Source organism: Alligator mississippiensis, chromosome 3 (assembly GCF_030867095.1).
Source record: "Alligator mississippiensis isolate rAllMis1 chromosome 3, rAllMis1, whole genome shotgun sequence".
NCBI lineage: Eukaryota > Metazoa > Chordata > Crocodylia > Alligatoridae > Alligator > Alligator mississippiensis.
Genome location: NC_081826.1, coordinates 276,800,111 through 276,817,031, shown reverse-complemented (window position 1 = coordinate 276,817,031; position 16,921 = coordinate 276,800,111). Strand labels below are relative to the sequence as shown.

General features: G+C 42.3%; 1 protein-coding gene across 2 annotated transcripts in view; it reads right to left on the bottom strand.

The window, feature by feature from the left end:
- C9 (complement C9) overlaps nucleotides 1-15,336 on the bottom strand; it is a 36,290-nt gene extending 20,954 nt beyond the window's left edge. Inside the window, exons 1-4 of one of the 2 annotated variants that reach the window (XM_019496137.2) lie at nucleotides 15,184-15,336; nucleotides 10,325-10,442; nucleotides 7,519-7,663; nucleotides 4,584-4,731 (exon numbers count right to left, since the gene is read on the bottom strand). In XM_019496137.2, coding sequence (XP_019351682.1) covers nucleotides 4,584-4,731; nucleotides 7,519-7,663; nucleotides 10,325-10,442; nucleotides 15,184-15,260 — 488 coding nt within the window. In that variant the 5' untranslated portion in view covers nucleotides 15,261-15,336. The remainder of the gene's footprint in view (nucleotides 1-4,583; nucleotides 4,732-7,518; nucleotides 7,664-10,324; nucleotides 10,443-15,183) is intronic. The other variant, XM_014594005.3, reaches the window with a different exon arrangement.
- Nucleotides 15,337-16,921: the final 1,585 nt, after the last annotated feature.

Genomic DNA, 16,921 nt, shown 5'->3' with positions numbered 1-16,921 from the left:
TAGCCTTTTATGACCAGGTAACACACTGCCTTGACACTGGACCTGAGGCAGATGTCATCTACTTGGACTTTAAGAAGGCCTTTGATACAGTTTTGCATCCTATTCTCATAAGGAAGCTAGCAGGCTGCGGGGTGGACGCTTACATAGTCAGGTGGGTGGCAAACTGGCTTAGGGACCGCACCCAGAGGCCACACTCACCCGCTCAAGGCAGAGAGTGGTGGTGGATGGGTCATTTTTGACCCTGAAAGAGGTGGGAAGTGGGATCCTGCAGGGGTTGGTTCTTGGACCAGTGTTATTTAATATCTTCATCAGCGATTTGGACGAGAGTGTGGAGAGCACCCTGTCCAAGTTCGCAGATGACACCAAGTTATGGGGCAAAGTTAACACACCGGAGGACAGGGAGCAGATACAGGCTGATCTGGACAGGTTGGATCAATGGGCAGAACGAAACAGGAAGCAGTTCAACAAAGACAAATGTAAGGTATTCCACCTAGGGAGGAGGAATCCCCAGCACACCTATAGGTTGGGGGATGACCTCCTCAGCAGCTCAGTGGCTGAAAGGGATCTTGGGCTCATAGATGACTCCAAGATGAACATGAGCCAGCAGTGTAACTAAGCCATCAACAAAGCCAATCACACCTTATCGTGCATTAGCAGTTGCATGACCAACAGATCAAGGGAGGTGATTCTCCCTCCCTATGTGGCACCGGTCAGGCTGCAGTTGAAGTACTGCGTCCAGTTCTGGGCACCACACTTCAAGAGGGATGCGGAGAATCTGGAGAGGGTCCAGAGGAGGGCCACTCACATGATTAGTGGCCTCCATCAAAGACCCTATGATGGGAGGCTGGGGGATCGAGATCTCTTCAGCCATCACAAGAGATGTCTGAGGGAGACCCTGTAGCAGCCTATAAGTGTATCAAGGGAAGACAATAGAGAGTTGGAGATGCACTATTTACCAGGGCCCCCCTAGGAGTAACTAGGAATAATGGGTACAAACTAGTGGAGAGTAGATTCAGGTTAGACATTAGGAAGAATTTTTTCACAGTAAGGGTGGCCAGAATCTGGAACAGGCTGCCACGAAGGTGGTACTATCACCTAACTTGGAGGTCTTTAAGAGGAGGCTAGATAGGCACCTGGATGGGGTCATCTGATCTTGGTCCTTTTCCTGCCTGGGGCAGGGGGTCAGACACATCGATCCTTTGGGGTCCCTTCCAACTCTACAATCTATGAATAATCATGTGGCTACACGGGATATCATCTCTAGAGAAATTCCACCAGGACTTTAACAATCTCCACCCAAACTGTTTCTTGACCCAGCAAATTAATTTCCTTAGCACTGTGAAACTAATGGCCATATCACCACAACATTTATTGGAAACAAAGTGCCTGCTACAGCTACCTCTAGGCCATCAGCATTCATCTGAAGTGCGCTCTTAGATCAGTTATCTACAGCCAAGATTTGTTACAATCTCTAATGGGGTCCTACACCCTTGGGGCTTTACAACAAAGTGTTCTACATGTAGAATAAACCAGAACCGCACAAATCAACAGGGCCAGATTTAGACCTAGCTCTCCCTTGCTGCAATACCAACTCCATGGCAGAATCCTTCTGTTTGGGCACTTGGACACAATGGCTGTCTATACATGTGCTCATTTGTGTGCTAATTAGAATGTGTTGGAGCAGACGCAATTAATTTTGTTCTAATTAGAACACTCTAGCATTACTTCACTGTCACGTGCATTAAGCCTCCATGTGTTTTAAGATGACTGAGGGGGTGCTTTATCTGAAACTCATCACATTAACTTCAGATAAAGTGCTTCATGGCCATTTTAAAATGCCCAGGGGCTTAATACATGAGACGGTAAGCCATTTTAATTACAGTGGCTGTCTGAGAACCACTGTAATGAAAATGTGCCTCCCCCATCCCTGAGCATGTGTATAGGCAGCCAATAGGACTAGAAGGAACTAGTTCAGCCCCCTGTTTAGGGCAGAATCATCCCTGACAAAACCATCCCAGCCAAGTGTTTGTCTAACTTGATCTTGAACATTTCCAGGGATAGAGATTCCACTGCTTCTCTAGGTAGCCTGTTCCAATGTTTGACCACTTTCAGAGTCAGAAAGTTCCTCCTAATCTCACACCTAAATTTCTCCTTGTGAAATTTGAAGTCATTGGTCCTAATGCTGTCTCCCACTGCCACAGAAAAAAGGCTATCTGCGTCCACTTTATAATGACTAGGCTATTCAAGTATTTAAAAACTTTTATCATATTCCTCTTCTCTGGACTGAATAATCATAGTTCTTTCAGCCTCTTTCATAAGTCATGTTTCCCAGGCCTCTAATTACTTTTGTCACCCTCCACTGGACTCTTTTCAGTTTGTCCATAACTTTCTTAAAGGGTGGGTTCCCATATTTTGTATAGTACTGCACGTGAGGCCTCACCAGTGCTGAGTAGTGTAAAACTCACTTCCCTTGATTTGTAAGATACTCCCATACCTACAACCTAATATGATGTTAGCTTTTTTTGGTTTGTTTGTTTGGTAACAAAAGCACACAGTTAGCTCATAATCAACTTATGGTCCATTGTAACCCCTAGATCCTTCTCTGCAGTGCTGCAGGCCAAGGCTAGCCAGTCATTCTGTAATCTGTACTTGTGCATGCAATTATTTTCTCCCAAGTGCAGGACTTTGCACTTGTCCTTGTTGAACTTCATTTGATTGATTTCAGACCATTTCTCTAGTTTAGCCAGGTCATTCTGAATCCTACTACCCTTCAGAGTGGCTGCAACTCCATCCAACTTGGTGTGATCCACCTTGTTTAGTTCAGCTTTTTCTACTGAACCTACTAATTACATCTCTTAGCAGTGTCCCCCCCCGTCCCTTTCCTTTCTATATAAAAACTTTTCTTCCAGTCCGTTCATAACATCTGACAAAGTAAGTTGTTGCCTATGAAAGTTCATGCCTCTGAATAGGTTAGTCTCTAGTGTGTCACCGTGCATATACAATCATTTCTTCCTTCAGGATACTGTAGTATAATTTGCCTTTCCATAACTGTCTGTTAGACTACAAACTCCCTAGAGAAAGAGCTACCACTTCCATGCACACTTTTGGCTTTAGCAAATTATTGTCATTAAACAGAGCTATAATCATTACCATTATAGACCTTAACAAAAATTTCTCATAGGAGTCCTAAATAATGGGTCTTAATATGCCTGGATTTTAAAACAAAGGTAGTAATATCTACCACTAGAAATATGTGGTTCTAGTACATTTCTTTGTACTTCAAAAATATTTTTTCTGTGTGTAACCACAGTCATTTACCTTTTCTGATATATTTCCCAGTGGTCATCACTGATTAACCTGGAAATGCACCATTTCCTGTTAAACACCAGGTGGTGCTGCAATATGCTTCAATTGTTATCTGTTCCAGTTTCTGTGGCTGGCTTCCAATTCTATTTTTGGACCCACTTAAGATCTTTCCCTACTTCTCCAAAATCAATCAATCAATCAATCAATCAATCAATCAATCAATCAATCAAATCAGCCTGTGGTTGGGAAAGAAAGGTGAATAAACAATGACATTGATTAAAAATGTTTCTATAAGCCAACGAAGCTGGGAATTAAGTAGTTTAAGAAAAAAAGCTATAAATATATTTCCTCATTTCTCCATCTCTGAGGCAGAACGGTAGTAACTGAGATTATGATTCCAGGAAATTTGGTCTTGTGTATAAATCAGCGGAGATATATTTTTAGATATTGTGTTTGTGTGCTGACTGGGAACATCTAGCAACTTGTGAAAGATCAGTTGAGGACCGCCAGCGAAGTGCAATGACAAGCTAGAAAAAAACAAACCCATGACTTGAAAATTTTGGCCATGTGTCCCTTGCCAAACCCCATTCATTTTTAGATGAAGAGAAGCAATGTGTCCTTCTCTTGCCTGCAACCTTCCATGCATTTTTCTCTCAGATGTTATTACTGACCCTGCTGCCCTCACAACCACTGTCAGATCCACATGACCAAGCCTTTCAGGCCCAGGACACAATGGCACACACTGTGTCACACAGAATTTGTGCTTGAAAAGGATAAATGCAGCAGCAGGAGTAAGTTAAGGAGCTGCTGAAAGATGGTTGACCTCTACTGGAACAGGGTTGGGGTGGGGGGGCGGGAACAAGGGGGAGAGGATTTTTTTTTTACATTAATTATATTTATGCCTCCTATGGGAAAATATGTTTAAGATGTTTTCAGCTGCTTTCCATGAAACAACAGTGTTTAAAGAGGGGGTTAATTAAGGCATTAGCAATAATGTGGCACTAATTCAGTGTTTGCCACTAGATCATTAGTCATAGTTAAGCATTATTATCCCCAGATGAATAAAAGTCAACAGTGTGAACATTTTTTTCCCAGGATTGTTCGGGGAAGCAGGGAATTGTAAATACAGCCCTGATTCAAAGTTCCCTGAAGTCAACAGAAAGCAACCTCTCTCATTGGCCTCAGACACTGGATCTTGCCTTAGTCTCATAACCTTGCCTGATGCTGCACAGAGAGAACCAGCTTGTTCCCTTGAACTTTGTTTCTCTGTCACATACCCATGGCCTGCAGTCCTTCCAATTTCTGATACATCGATATCCTGATTCCGACAGGGTGATCGTGGCTCTGCTTCACAGTCATTTTCATCAGAGTAGTCTCCACAGTCATTGTCTACATTACACATAAGCCGCATCTTGACACAGCGACCTACAGAAAGAAACAAAGACTTAATATGGCCTTTAAATGAGAACCCCAAATAGTCTTCACTGGGATCTTCACCTCTGAAAGTATATTTTAATTTGTTACAGAGAGAGTGAACATCTTAATTGCTAGCTTCTTAGCATGAATGCCAACCAAGGCAATTTTTTTACTCATAATCTGCAGACATTTTACTGACAACCAACCTTTTTTACTGATATATCTTTTTACTGACATATGTTTTACATAATGTAAATATTACCCTTCTAGCATCCCAGGAAAAGGGCCTGATTCAAATTTAGGGTTTAAAACCAACCATTGTAAAAATGTTTGGTTATCAGTAAAAAAAAATCTGGTTTTGCAACCCTGCTTTACTGCAGCAATGGTTTTATACCATGCTTCGCCCATTCCAGGTGCTCCTACTCATCCCCATGTTCTCACAACCCAACCACGCTCACACCATGCTGCTTCTCCCAGCTAATTCCTGAGACTTACTTCTACCAGCCCCACTCCCCCCATCCCAGCACAGACCCCCAGAGAAGAACTACTATCTGCCTACCTGTGAGGAGGTACTACAGACAGTGGTGGAATGCAGCAGCAGCGAGTGGCTAGTGGGAGAGGGGTTATAGGCTACAAACCCCTGAGAGAATGCTTCCTTCAAAGGTGCTGTGTTCCTACTGAGACCAGGTCATGCTGCTCTGCTCTGTCTGTCCTTCAGTATCCAGCCTTCTTCAGAAATGGAAGAATCAAACTCCAGTTCAATCAAATCCCAGTTGCTTATTATTTTTATGGATGGCTCCATTTTTTAAGCAGATTTTATAGACAAGCATTTAGGCTTTTTATTGTTTGTCCATAAATTTACAGAGAGTTGACAATCCTGCTTGTTAGCATGAGAAAAATACCCTTCATTTTACCAATTAGTTTTCTTTGCCAACCCATTCAAAATATCTTGTCATTTAATTTTTCATTCATAAAAAAAATATCAACTTACTTTGGTGGAATACTTGATTATTTTTAGATTTCTTTATTTTTCTTTAGTTTACATTTACCACTAACATAAGATGACATTTATCAATGTCAATTAGCCAGCCTATACATTTAGATACTAAATGCTTTCTAATTTCTCTTACTGTGCTTTGACCTGTTGACTATATGTTCTGAAATAGAAAATGATATGATCCTGTCACCCTTGACTTGGGGCCAGAATTTAACCCCATAGAATCATAGGAAAATAGGGCTGGATGGGACTTTACAAGGTCATCTAGTTCAGCCCCCTGCTCAAGGCAGGATAATCTCCAATTAAACCATCTCAGGCAAGTGTCTATTCAACCTGCTCTTGAGATTCCATCTTCTCTAGTTAGCCTGTACCAATGTGTGCCCACCATCATAGTCAAAGTTCCTCCCCATCTCACACCTAAATTTCCTCTGGTGCAGCTTGTGGCCATTGCTCCTAGTTCTGTTCCCTATAGGCAGAGAGAAGCCCTTCTCCATCCCATCTATAATCACCCTTCAAGTGTCTGAAGACTGTTAGAAATCCCCCCTCAGTCTTCTCAGACTAGCTCTTTCAGCCCTTCCTCATAGGTCTTGCTTCCCAGGCCTCTAGTAATTTTTGTTGCTCTCCCCTGGACTCTTTCTTATCCTCTCTTCACATTCTTTAAGTGCGAGGCCCAAAACTTGACACAGTACTCCAAATTAGGCCTCACCAGTGTTGAATAGAGTGGAAGAATCATTTCTCTTGCTTTGCAAATGAAACTCTTGTTAATGCAACCTAGTAGGCTGTTGGCCTTTTTTTCTGCAACAGAAGCACACTGTTGGTTCATATTCAGCTCCCGATCTACTGTAACTCCCATGTCCTTCTCTGCAATACTGCAGCCCAGTGAAACATTCCTGTTCATAGTAATTTATGCCTTTTCTATTTTATTGTAATTTGTAGAGATATTTGGGAGAGAGTTTTATCAAAATCTCTATACCATTTCATATAATTACGCTGGACATTTGAATCCCAATCATAGGAGATACAACTGAACTACCAGAATGACTTCAGCTATCTGAACTAATTTTATTAAAAATTCTTTCAAATCTTATTTTTCCATTATTTTTTGAAAGCGTGACAGAAGAGATTGCCGAGAATGCCAACTAGATTGGGTACAATGGGAGGAAAGAAATTTACAGAACTGGTAGAACGATGAAACAAAGAGATTTAAACCTAAAGTAAAAAGGGCACTGGCACAGCAAACCATCCCCATTTACCGAAGCACATGAACATATTTTTTAACTTTGTGTAATTTTTTGGCCCCTGCCACATATACTTAAGATGTGATTAACCAGTTAATCACCTCTTAAACTGTAGCCCAGTCACATGTTAAAGCAATTAATGGCATTAGAAAGCAAGGACTAAGACACAAAGTTATTCCACAAAAAATGTGGTTTGTTCCTAGGATGCTAGTAATTGAATGTGCGGCCAGGTGCATCCCTGCAGCTGGGAGCCCCAGCAGCTGATAGGGAGGAGCAAGAAGGCATGGTACTCAACCCCACAATCAAGTCTCCTGCCCTGTATATGTGGCATGGCAGGAAGCGCAATTATGTGGATCACACATCAGATCTCATCATGCCTTTACCTGCATGTCTGGCAGGGGCTTTTATGTTTAAGTTTTGTCTCAAGTCATCATTTATGTTTATTCCCATTAAGACTTTAATGGGATTTATTTATGGTATTAAAATTAAGTATGCCAGTAAGTGCTTTGCTGATTTGAGAACATTCTTAATTATAATGGTGTGAAAGTAAGTAGTATCTACCTGAGTCGCACGTAAAGTCAGCTCCACAATCAGCTTCCATTTCAAGACAAGCTCTGTTGCTGTTACACTTTTGAGTATCTCCCAAAGATTCCAGGCATTTCCTTCCTCCAAATTGTCCAAATCTCACAATACTTCTAGAGCGAAACTTGAAAGATATATAATGATAAGAATTACTTGGGGGGGGAGGGAGAGAGAGAAAAGGGGGAAGAGAGGAAAAAAATTCAACTTAATCTGAACATTTTCTCAAATTGTCAAATTTTATCAAAATTAGAAAAAAATCCCATCCAAGCTTTGAAATTTTGTGAGAATTATGAGACAAATGGTGAGCTGTAGAGGATTAATAACCAGGGATTGCACCTTGGATGGTAGTGGTGTTAGGGGTGGCAGTAGGGACCAGGCTGGCTGTGGGGGTGGGTACCATTCCTGTGCCTCTTCTAAATGTGTGCCTATGTTGCCCACTCCTCACTTCACTACTGGTGAGCTAAGAGGTTGAAAAACAGGAACTTATTTTATGAAAGCTTCAGCCTTTTCTTCCATTTTTTTTTAGAATTTTTAAATTGTAAATTTGGTCAACATTTAGAATTTCAATTTTTTTGAGCAGCAATAATAAGTTTCATGTGTTTAGCATTTTTTTAATTTAGTGTCATGTCACGCTGATGAAACATGGTAAGTAGCAACGTTCCATCTTTTCTACAAGCACAGATGTCAACATTGAGGAAAAGAGAGGTTAGATGACTTTTTGAAGAACAAACACCAACTGCTGAGATCATCTGACTCTCAGTCTTCTGTTTATTCATGAAAGTATCTTTCCCCTCATGAATATTTATAGAGCACATGAAAGCAACTCAAGTGCTAAAAATTTACTTCAGAAACAACATTTCAAATAGCTTCAGAGCCTCAGTTATGCTGATTTACAGTGGTTAAGAATCTGGCTAACACTGTAGACAATGGCATAGAAATCCTTCATTAATACCACATTCTTCAGAAGATGTACGCATTTAATAATAGTGTTTTTTTCAATTCTACCTTCACACTGAATGCGTGTTTTACTCAGTGTTTTATTTACCTGGAACTCAAGTTTTGTTTAGAAGAGAATCTGTGTACACAACACAAACCTAGTTTTAGCAAAATTAGCAATTGTCCATTAATTCCTGTACTACCTCCTCTAGAGGTGGTACACATACATTAGGAAAGAATCTCATATTTAATGTCTAGGTTAAGTCCTGGACACAAGAAGTTACTTGGGCTAAGTACAGAAATTACACATAAACTGGTATAAGTGATCAGAAACCAGTCTAACCTGTAACAGAACTGAAGTTGAGTGCACATAGACTTGTTTAAACATGGCAGAACCCAGTCTAAGATAGATCTGGATGGATGTAGTATCAGATTTAATCAGTTTAAGTTAGACCAGTCTACCAAACTTCTGTGCCAGATGCCCTCCTGACCTGAGTTAGGCTGCAGTATGCCAGTATGCCAGGATACTTTTCATCTCCCTTGCTAACCCCACCTTGCAGGGTACGTGGACTATCCTTGAGTAGCAATCATCTGCTCTGGCCAAGTGCCAAGCTGGCCCCACTAGGCTATCTCACACAGGAGGCAGCAAAGCCTCTGCTCCACAGCCCCCAAACCTGTGAGCGGCTGCCTCACTGGTGAGGAAGGGGGAGTGGGTGATGGGGGGAACAGAGGCTCCCCCTCCAAGTGTGTGCACAGCTGGGGGGGAATGCATGGTTGGGCTTTCCCCCCACTGCCTGGCCTCCCCCCACAGGGGGGAAGCCAGACCCAGCTTGGGGGGGAGGGTGCAGGGCCTTATTTCTCCCCCATTACTCAGAGGCAGCAACTCATGGGGGGCCAGGGCTGTGCAGCTGGCCAGCTTAAGTGGGCAGGGAAGCAACAGGGACAAGAGCTTCCTCCATGTGGGTCCTCTCAGCTGTTCTAACTGGGTCTGGGGGGGATGGGTCCATGCAGTGGGGGCCTCCACTTCCCCCCCACCCACACCATGGCAGGCCTGGGGGCAGATTTTGTGCTGGATCCCCCTCTCCCTGCAGCGGAGGGCATGTGCCAGGTATCCAATTAGGGATGGCCCCATTCAGCTGCCCTCAGCAATGTCCAGGATGCTGGGAGGCATGCAGGAGTGCCCCTGCCTTCTGGCCTTGGCTACCGCAGGCATCTCCCTGCCTCTCCACATTGAAGGGTGAACATGAATCCCATTATCTTGTGAGTCATTCTATGTAGATTTGAGAAAGCCGCGTAGATTGATCAGTTCTGCCTCAGGCTTTTTGAATATCTGTATTTAGCTGAGCGGTGTAAAACAGAAACACCTTTATGGAACCTACCACTTACAAACAAGAGTACACTTTATGTGCCAGTAGGTGGCATTCTTTACTGCTAGAAACTAATCATGTACATATAAGCAAGTATATTGATTGAGTTATTGGGGTTTTTTTCTTTGTTTTCATTCCCAAGAAAATTGATGACCAACCCTGCAAAGTTTTTATTAAAAGCTTCCTAGGTATTTTTGTTTTTTTAACTTTTCTGGGGGGAACCTCCCCCCAATTTCATTAAATTGTGCTGCTGCTTCAAGGAATAGCCATTTTACAAAAAAGGAAAAAAAAGACGAAAGCAATTATTAATATTTCTAAGCATTCCCATGACATCCTGATTCCTGATACCAACTGGTTAAGGATGCCTTGTATCACAGGACCAGAATATGAAGAGACCGAATGTAGCATTCTTCTCGATACTGTAGGTAAATAGGCAGAACACCCATTTACCCCACGTATTTGAGCAAGAACTTAAGTCTTACCCTTTGATTTAAGCATGGGTCACATGGTCCCCATTCACTCCAGCTGCTCAGCTTACAGTCAATTGGAGAGGGAGCATTAAGTTGTCTTGTATCCCTGTGCAAAGCTGTCTCTGAAGAGCTAGCAAACAAAACATGCAAATACAGTATCAGTCAACTATCCAAACTCTAGCATAAGTTTGTTTTTAAAACCTTTAACCAATGTTTTACCATCCTCCTATATCTGGATCCTAGTTCTGCAGCAGCCGTTGGCCTTGGGGTGTACAAATAGCCTTCTGAAGTCAAGCTCTTCACTAGGGAGAGTGGAGGACAGAAGGGTTTAAAACAAAAAAAGTATATGTCAAAGTCCAGGTAAGGAATCGCTTTTTCTCCCCTCTTCTTTTCCTGGACCCATCCTACATTTGGCTCTTTGTATGCATTTACCTTTCACACAAATCATATCCTGGAAGTCAGGAAAAGTAGTGACACAGTAGTGACCTCCAGATCAAACCAATGAGCACCTGTAGGCCCCGAAATTTGAAAACACAAGAATGAAAGGCCTAAGTTTGCAACAATAGCTTGTGATTTTGGGGACCTAGCCTTGGTGCGTAGTTCCCAAATTAATCAATTTTCTTGGAGGCATTTTGGAATAGAGGGACTTGACAGTTCTAGTCACTGCTGAAAGTGTACAACAATATTTTCATGTCCTCCTAGCTTTGCTTCTAACAGCTCCTGAGGAGCATAGTGCTGAAGGAATAATAAAATATAATGCCCTTATATTGTTTTACTTTGTACATTTTATTCATTTGGGATAAGGAAAATATACTAGGGCAGTTCAGTTTTCTCTACTTGGAAAACATGTACAGCAAGTGAATATTATCTAAAGACCATTTTAGGGTTAAATTGACCTGACACTCTTCAAGCATTTAACCCTAAACAGCTGAGAGATCACAGGGTTGCGGCAAACTCCTTTGGAGAGGCAGCTCACACTGGCAGGCCCTACAGGCTTCCTGCTACATCTTGGATCAGTCTACACAGCTTCAGCTGCTTAATCAATGCCAGTCAGGCAGTGTTGCTTGCCTGCCTTCTTCAAAACAGTTCTCCTCGCTCAACCCCTAAATCTTTGGACCTTACACTTAAGCCTATGGGTAAATAGATACTTGCTTGAAGATAACCATATTTTAAACAGGTGGGATTCCAGAAGAATTTGTAAATTAAAGGCAACAAGTACAAGTAGAGCGTGTGGACAATGCACAACACAGTTGAGGTGGAGGCCATCTGAAAACCGGTTATTCCATTCTGGTTCTGCATGACCTGTTTCTAGAGTGACAGCTGCTCCCTCGTGTGCTACTGGAAGGTTGTCTGCCTACGGGCACACTAGTACAGCATTAGTATGGGCACATGTACAGGCATAGGATGTGGGTGCTCTCCATATAAAATGCAATGTGGCTATTGCAGCCTTCCAGAGAACCTGTGAGATTGTTATGTAGGCTCCAAACCTGCTGGAACTTGATTTTGGTCCAGCTGCCATCCCATTAACTCTTCAAAAATAGTACAGGAACAACTAAATACACTACAGCATCATAATAAGCAGGTAGTGCTTTGAAATATTATTGCAGTAAGCATGGCAATAACCGTGAATATTTACTTCTTCCTCCACATCCACCCTTTTGGGGCTGGGAGGTGGGCCTGCTTACTGTGTCCTCAATCTCAAAAAGAACAGCTTGTCTTAACCCTCTCTTCTAGACTCTCAGATGTAAATCTGTATCCTTTTGGGTGTAAGGATAGTTGTGACACTAGGGACAATGCAGAGGGAGTCTAGAAGAAGTGAAAGTGGGCCAGTTGTCCTCATAGATGGCAAGACCTGGGAACTTACAGGCCAGATTTTCAAACTCAATAGGAACGTGGACACCTAATTTATAATACTTTTGATCAGGTTCAGTACTTGTAAAGTGCTTTTGGAGTTTGTAATAGCTGGACTCATACTTCCAGGCAGCCACATTTTTTTTAGAAATTTGGTTCTAGGCACCTGCCCTGAAGGCAGAAAGAGGAAAGAAGAGGGGCAGTGCAGGGAAAGGATCGAATTGCTTAGATTTGTTCAGTTCCTAAAGATGGATGTAACAAAGCTGCATTTTGAGTTTATGACAAAACCCCAAACAGGGAAAGGTTGTACTAGATTGTTATTTATGGTTAAAAAGCTGTTGCTAAGGTCTGTCTTTTTAATCTTTTTCCAAATCAGAAAGCCACATGCAACTTTTATGCTGTATGTGTTTGTAGCAACTGCTACACGAATATTTACTCTGAATTAAATACATTGCTCCATTGCACAAAGTTCACTTAGCTTGCTAGGGATATGGGTCATATGTTCCAAAGTTTGAACCAACTTAAATATCAGCAGGAACTTATTGCAACAGTTTTGTGACCTCTGAAACCACAGAACTTGATCCACATTCCATGTCACTCTCAAAGGCCTGAGTGACAGCTCCTGGAAGGGCATTTTAATTAACAAAGTCATTTAAAAATGAAGAGATTATGAAAACTGACAAGCCTGTCACCTCAGCATTGGAGTGCGGGAAATTGCTCTACTTACTGACAAACAAAGCTGAATCAGGAGATTTTAATGCATCCAGTTTGAACAGAAAGGAGGAGCTGAAAGCAGCACAGCCATCAAAAATGTAGCAGCAGGGAGCAAGGACTTCAAAGACAAATGCTAACCTCAAAATACCCTCTAATTTCTGAGCAGAAGAAGGCTCCCAGCTGGCCATTTCATTGTCCAACATGATTTTTGTGTTTTCAAAAGGGGTTTCATGTGGATATGCCTGAACCCCTGCAATCTGGAACACCCCAAGGCAGGCTGGATTCCAGATCAAAGCACTGCTGCTGATCCCATCCCTAGCTATCTTCTTCTGGAGATCAGCATGCTATAAGCCAAGGATCTTGCTTACACAGGCTTATTCCTGAACAAAACACTATTTTAGAGAAATGCTGGTGTGCCTTCATTCTAACATTAGTCACACCAGAGCGCGTGCAATGGTACACAAGAGAGACTGCCTTCCCAATGTCTCGTAGAGGAGAAAGGTTTACTGATTTTCTCTCACTCCTTGCCCTTGACTAACATTAAGCCTATTCCTCTCACTTTGCCTTTCCCCAGCAGACAAATTTAATTCACTAAAGCAGCAAGTTATAAAGCATCTTAGGTAATTAAGACGTGTTGGAACGTGATAGTACTCTCTGACTTGCAGCATCTAAAGTAGGAAAGGAGATGTGGTTTAACACAGACAGAGACACAGAAAGCAATTTAGGAGACCCAGTTTTGTTCCCAGTTGTCACTGATCATCTAGGCAGGCTTTGGTGCATCACTTCACCTCTTTCCCAGCATTCTCCCTTGCTATAAGGCAAAGTGTGTCTTTAGTCTGTTTACATGGTAACTAGTACATTAAGGCTTTAACTTCCCTGGAGCCTTCAGGAGCTGCTGAAATGAATGGAGCCATACTTGGATGGCTGATAAGAAAGCCTGGATCCCTTTAAAGGTGGAGGGGAACAGAAGACGAAAGGGTGATTACAGTACTTCCAAGAAAATTTCCCAATACACACAGATTAGATTACAGTTTGTGTTTCATCCCATATTGCACAATATGGCCTGAACATGTATTTATTCTGTTGGTTTTGTCCAAATTGTTACCGACCATTAACTTTATAAACCTATACTGCTTTGGTTCACCTTAAACTACAAAACTGATTGAATCAAGCAAGGGAATTGGCGCACTAGGTGAGCACTGATGCCACAAGCTTGCTTTAAGAGGATAGTTTTATTGCAATAGGAATAACTGCAGCATATACAGGTGTCACCATGCTCTCTTTAATGTACAGCAACATAGCTGAAGTAACAGAAGCTCCAGAGCCATCTGGTATGTGTTTGCGTGGTGAATCCAGTGTTACTGCTGTGGTTACTTAAGTAAGCTATATTAAAGAGGTAGCTTGGTTATATCTTCCTGTGCTGAAGTCAGATTTTTGATTGCTGCATAATCATTCCAACATGATTTGAGTATAGGGTATGAGGCTTCTCATGTAGAATACTTTGTAGTACTAGTCACTGACAGGATACTGCAAAGCAGTAGAAATTCAGAGAGAAAGCTTGACCAGGGTGAAGAAGAGACTGACCTTTAAACTTTTTGCTCCAAGCCAAAATATCCCTCATTCCATGTTTTCCCACTGCAGAATTTTTACTCCTTCTTTGAAGCATGCAGCGATGGCATGTGTCAGAGATGAGATGCTGAACTAGACTGCACTCAGATCTTAACCCATATGGAAATCCCTATGCTCTTATATAAATAGCACCAAGTAGGGCACGACACTTGCCAGAGGTAAAATGTCTCCCTTGCTTCTCTGTAGAGAGATAACCTAGAAGTAACAGAACTATTTTTAAAGATAATTAGGGACAGTATCAACAAGGTCTAGGAACTGCGATGCCAGCAATTTGAACAATCAGTAAGTTAACATTTTGTCCAACAGAAGTGTACCAGGCAAGACAAGGCAAGGCTGAACAACAGACCAATTATACTTTAGTACTGTATGTACAGAACAGAAAACAGAATGAAGGTAACATCTTTGCAAGCAAAGGAACTGGCTCATTAGGTGAGCACCCATGCTATAAGCTTGCTCTGATCATGGTTGGCTTTGGCTACCTTCATCTTACTTTGACTCAAAAGTCAAGGATGTTGAACATAATATCATTAGACTCAAAAAAAAAAGATAAACAATTTTCTTCTTGGTTACAGAAGTAAGCCAGCACAAGAGAGATGCATGCATTTCACTGGCTGCTCTGGACAGATGTAGACATAACACTCTACAGCTCTATTAAAAAGAAAGTAAAGAGGACTTACCCTCTACTCTCTCCAGAAACCATGATATTTGATTCTAAAACGCATAGCAAAGGTACGAGCTGCAGCATAACATTCATGCTTCCAACTTTGTTATCTTGGTAGAAGTACAGGTTAGACCCGATTTCGGAATATCTATTTGTACCTTTTGCTATTGATTTCCAGATGGACAAATCAAAGGCAATACCCACAAAAAGATGTCAACGCAGGCTTACTGGAAGAGCTCCAAAGTCCACTGGAGGGATAATCTGATAACTGGAAAATAGTAAACTTGTGTTGCAGCATTTCCCATAAGGACTGGGAAAGTACCTTTAACTGAGGACTTTTGCTCCATACCTACTCCCATTTTTGCCCAAGCAGGGAACAGAGTTTCTCTCAAACTGAGACACTTGAGTGCCCAATAAAAACTGCCATTGCAGAGAATACTATGAAAGAAATGCAAATAGTTTAACGTGTTTATGTTGCACTAAAAGAAGTTAACGGGGACCTGTCTCTTAAGGGATCTTCACTCAGATGATGTGGAAAGTAAGGAGACCTTTCTTTTTTTTTTCCTTCAAACTCAAAAAGGGTTTTTACATTTTCTTGTTGGACTGAACTGTCCTTCACTCCTTTTCATTGCAAAATCCCAAATAAGTCAACCGTTCATCTGAACAGCATCTTGTGCCCTACTAGGAAGCCACACCAGTTTGCATATATGAGTGAGGACACCAAGTGCACAAGTGGCTATTTGAAATCGCCTTTCGGTTGTTTTGTAAATCTAGCCTCAAGCCTTGAAAAATGAGATGCTAAAATAAGATGGCTTAGGCCAGCTGGGCATTTTTATTTTAGGTGAAAAGGTATGGAATTGAGCAGACTATTCCAGAATATGGAACATAACTGTTTGCCTGCTGGGTCCTATGGCCATTTAGGACTACAAGAGATACCTGAGTGCTGGTGTGAGCATCCAAATTGATAATCACATGTATAGGGCAGTAACACTATCTACTTCATGTTCTTGAATTAGAAGAACAATGCTGAACTTTCAGCAAGCTTCTTCTTGCCAAGTTAAATGAAGAAAGGTATATAGGCTCATAGGTGATCTTTTAGAAGTTAATCCCCCCTTATCCCCTCTCCCCCTCATGCTACATGAAAGTGTCCTCATCTTTTTTCTACTGCAATGCAAGCTTCAGTTACCCATCAGGGCTAGGGGCAGAAGTTACACACAAAACAGTTTAAGCAATCAGCAATTGGTTTAAACCTGTAACAGAACAGATGTTCAGTGCACATAAACCAATTTAAAAATGGCTGAAACTAGTTTAAAGACAAACCTGGTTAAATGTAGTCTGACTGAACTGAAGTAGGTCAAACCAGTTTATGGAACTTCTGTCCCAGACCCCCTCCTGGTTCAACTGAAATCAGAGTCCCCCAGCATCCCAGCATGCTTTGCAACCCTGGGCTGGGCTGTGTTCTCTGCTGGAGCAGCCCTAGCCCTCTGCTCTCTTGCTACAGCAGAGACAGCTGGCTGACAAGGGGGTGGGGATGCCTAGCAGGGATGAAGCAGCCCCACCACTTTTCCCAGCTGGAGTGGAGGGGGTGGGGTGTGGGACAGCAGGTTCAGGTGGGGGGGTTGGAAATCAAACCCCTCTGCTCCCCCTCTCCCATCAGCACAGGATGCCAGCTGAGGTCTGCCTGGCTTCCCCCCCCTGCTTACTCAGTGGCAGGGGGGCATGCCCAGCCAGCAGCCTGGACAGCACCTCATGTG